At 37.4% G+C, this 3791-nt stretch overlaps 1 protein-coding gene and 1 long non-coding RNA gene across 2 annotated transcripts; one reads left to right on the top strand and one right to left on the bottom strand.

Annotated features, from left to right (window-relative positions):
- The first annotated feature begins 317 nt into the window (after positions 1-317).
- On the top strand, positions 318-753 carry LOC108558197. The gene is made up of 2 exons (XR_001890889.1): positions 318-391; positions 452-753. It is a non-coding gene; the product is annotated as an uncharacterized LOC108558197 (long non-coding RNA).
- Positions 754-896: 143 nt separating this feature from the next.
- LOC108558196 (myosin regulatory light chain 2-like) lies at positions 897-2062 on the bottom strand. Its single transcript, XM_017915029.1, has 2 exons — positions 1960-2062; positions 897-1581 (listed from the first exon to the last, which is right to left on the bottom strand). The coding sequence occupies exons 1-2, from the start codon at positions 1960-1962 to the stop codon at positions 973-975; spliced, it is 612 nt and encodes a 203-aa protein (XP_017770518.1). The 5' UTR covers positions 1963-2062; the 3' UTR covers positions 897-972.
- Between the last annotated feature and the right edge of the window lie 1729 nt (positions 2063-3791).

Here is a 3791-nt window from a genome sequence, read left to right as displayed (position 1 = left end):
TACAACATCAAATATGAAAAACAAAAACAGCTTATCAAAATTTGTTTTATTAAGTTGTTTTGTTTCATTTATCAATTAAAACAAAAAGAATATTAAACAAGAATTAGATTGTTTTTATTTGTTTTGTTCGTTTTTGTTTCTTGAAACAAAATATTTGTACACATTTTGTGTTGTTAATTTAAAACAAAATTCGTTTTGTGCATTTGTTTCTGAAACATAAAATAATAAAAACAAAAAATAAACAAACTTTGTTTTGTTAAATTGTTTCTACAACATCAGATATATAAAAACAAAAACGAGCATAAACAAAATGATAAGCTGCGATCATCTGGGAATCGATCACGCCGCAATGGAACTATCGATGGGAATGTCCGACGATTTCGAGCACGCTGTAATCAATACTAACACTTAATCACTAAATTATTTATGATTAATTTTTTATGATTTTTAGATCGATTTGGGAAGCAGCAATGTTCGTGTGGGAAGCTCGATCTTCGGCCACAGGAACTACAACGACAAATGAATTATATGTAATAAACGTTGTACATAACTGTTGAATTCGTTTGTTTCCAATTCCTTGATTATTTTGGGTGATGATTGGAGGAAAGAAAAGATTGATTTTGTAATAAAATTAATGATTTATTTGAAAATAGAGGCGCCGCGTGCTGTTGTTGTTGCGGCGTGACGCTGTATAACATTATATATATGAAGTATGATCAACTCTTGCTTCGTGAAATGTGCTTTTGTTTAGCGCATACTTGTAATCACCTAGGAGATGATGTTGTTGTTATAACAAGATTTCAGTTGTTTGTACGATGAGTGAGTTTGCTGTTGGCAAACCGGATGAAGAATGATAAAATACAATAAATATTGTTTAAATTATAATTTTTTTTTTTGGTTTTTTTCCTTTAATATATAGTTTACATTGTTGTAAAATGTGCGAGTAATAAATGGATTTGTTGTTGTTGTTGTTTAAGCGGCTTCGCCACCTTCTGCGTCCTCTTCGGTGCCGGTGAGCATGGTGATGAGGGCGGCGGTGTCGATTTTGCCGTTGTCGTCGATTTCCATCGCGTCGAACGCATCGTCGACCTCCTTCGCGTTGAACTTGTCTCCCCAGGTCATGAGGGCGTGCCTGAACACTTCGGAGTCGATGGTGCCTTCGGTGTCGAAGGATTTGAATGCGGCGATGACGACATCATCTTCGTCGGAGCCGCCGGAGTCCTGCATGCGGATGGCGAAGAGTGACAGCCATTGGGTGAAGTTGATCGGTCCCGGCGCCTCGTTGATCATCTCGTCCAGTTCCTTCTCGTTGGACAGTTTGCCGACGGCGTCCATGGTGGCCCTGAGGTCGCTCTTGCTGATGATACCGTCCTTGTCGTGGTCCATCAGCTGGAAGGCTTCCTTGAACTCGGCGACCTGAGTCTGGGAGAACATGGAGAAGACATTCGAACCGGAGCGCTTGGCCTTCTTCGAGGAGCTCTTGGAGGAGCCCTTGCTGGAGGTTCTGGTTTCCGCGGCGGGCGCAGCGTCAGCTGGCGCTTCTTCCTTCTTCTTCTTCTTGACCTTCTTTTCCTTATCCGCCTGTCAAAGTTAAACAATCGAAGAAGATTAACAAATGATATTGCTATAGCAACAGCAGCAGCCAGCTACGATTCACCGAAGCTGGTTGCCATTGCCACCGCACCAAATATAGAGTGCAGCTCGAAATAGCCCAGATCTAATTATATCATCATCCCGATATCAAAAAACCGAATATTTGTTCGAATTGTGATGCAATTATCCTTTAGTTTATAATAATCCTTCCTTTATGCAATAATATGTGTTTTTTTTGTAATCACGGCACGAATAATTTAGATAAATTTAACAAATTGAATATGATAATTATTAATTAAGATGAGATATCACTGCTGCACTTGTACTAAATATTGTTGGTTGTTGGTTCTCTCTCACTGTACTTACCATTTTGTCTCTAAGATGTAATGCTCTTCACCAAGTTACACCCTGGACTGACTGACGATGTTGCAAACCTCTGCTTAAATATGAAAATCTGCCGCCACCTCTCCGCAACTGAAAACCATTTAACATTTACCCGGGCGCCTTATATAGGAGTACGCTTAGAATAGATTTGGAACGGGCGGACGGGCGAAACGAACAGAATGAAATACTATATAGTGTATGAGTATGTTGAGCAAACATCAAGGAACATCTCGCTCGTGCCACCGATATTAGGAATTTACCAAATTACATAAGCAATCATACTCATATTTATTCGGTACATTATAATAACTTTAATTGGTGCATGATTTGTGGCGGTCATTTGACAAATGTCTAAATTTAATTGAGATGACTCAAACTAACATTCTGTAACATGAAATTCAAGAAAAACTGAAAAAACGTCGTTTCTATGTTACGTAACGAACATTACGTAACTTTTGTTACATAAAAGTTGCGCAACGCTTGCGTACATCTGATTATGCAATAAAATCATAAAAAAGTTTATTACTTTTCGAGTTATTATCGAAAAACTGAATTACATCCGTTTTTTGACAAATTCTATTCACTTTTTTTCCAATTTCAAAAGCTCATAGCAAGCGACTCCGCAGTAATACGAAGATACCAGTGGGCTTGTTGGAAAGGTGAGTCTTTTAGCTTTCATATGAGTGGTCGATGATGTAATTGTCTTAAAGGGTTGTCGAGAAATTTACGAAAAACTGAAAAAAAAACGACGTTTCTCTGTTACGTAACGAACATTACGTAACTTTTGTTGCATAAAAAGTTGCGCAATGCTTGCGTGCATGTTATTGTGCAATAAAATCATAAAAAAGTTTATTACTTTTCGAGTTAATATCGAAAAACTGAATTACATCCGTTTTTTGACAAATTCTATTCACTTTTTTTCCATTTTCTAAAGCTCATAGCAGGCGACTGGGCGACAGTACGAAGATGCCAGTTGGCTCGTTGGAAAGGTGAGACATTCAGCTTTCATAAGAGTGGTCGATGATGTAATTGTCTTAAAGGGTTGTCCAGAAATTCACGAAAAACTGAAAAAAAATCGAAAAAAACGTCGTTTCTTTGTTACGTAACGAACATTACGTAACTTTCTATACATAAAAAGTTGCGCAACTCTTGCGTACATCTGATTATGCAATAAAATCATAAAAAAGTTTATTACTTTTCGAGTTATTATCGAAAAACTGAATTACATCCGTTTTTTGACAAATTCTATTCACATTTTTTCCATTTTCTAAAGCTTTTAGCAGGCGACTCAGCAGCAGTAAGAAGATACCAGTGGACTCGTTGGAAAGGTGAGTCTTTTAGCTTTCATAAGAGTGGTCGATGATGTAATTATCTTAAGGGGTTGTCGAGAAATTCACGTAAAACTGAATTACATCCATTTTTTGACAAATTCTATTCACATTTTTTCCAATTTCTAAAGCTGATAGCAGGCGACTCAGCAGCAGTACGAAGATACCAGTAGGCTCGTTGGAAAGGTGAGTCTTTTAGCTTTCATACGAGTGGTCGATGATGTAATTATCTTACGGGGTTGTCGAGAAATTCACGAAAAACTGAATTACATCCATTTTTTGACAAATTCTATTCACTTTTTTTCCAATTTCTAAAGCTCATAGCAGGCGACTCAGCAGCAGTACGAAGATACAAGTAGGCTCGTTGGAAAGGTGAGTCTTTTAGCTTTCATATGAGTGGTCGATGATGTAATTATCTTGAGGGGTTGTGAAGAAATTCACGAAAAAATGAATTACATCCATTTTTTGACAAATTCTATTCACTTT

The sequence above is a fragment of the Nicrophorus vespilloides genome, unplaced genomic scaffold, assembly GCF_001412225.1.
Source record: "Nicrophorus vespilloides isolate i.1.1-1 unplaced genomic scaffold, Nicve_v1.0, whole genome shotgun sequence".
NCBI classification, from domain to species: domain Eukaryota; kingdom Metazoa; phylum Arthropoda; class Insecta; order Coleoptera; family Silphidae; genus Nicrophorus; species Nicrophorus vespilloides.
The sequence above is the reverse complement of the archived record's forward strand: the minus strand, read 5'-3'. Positions and strand labels throughout refer to the sequence as shown.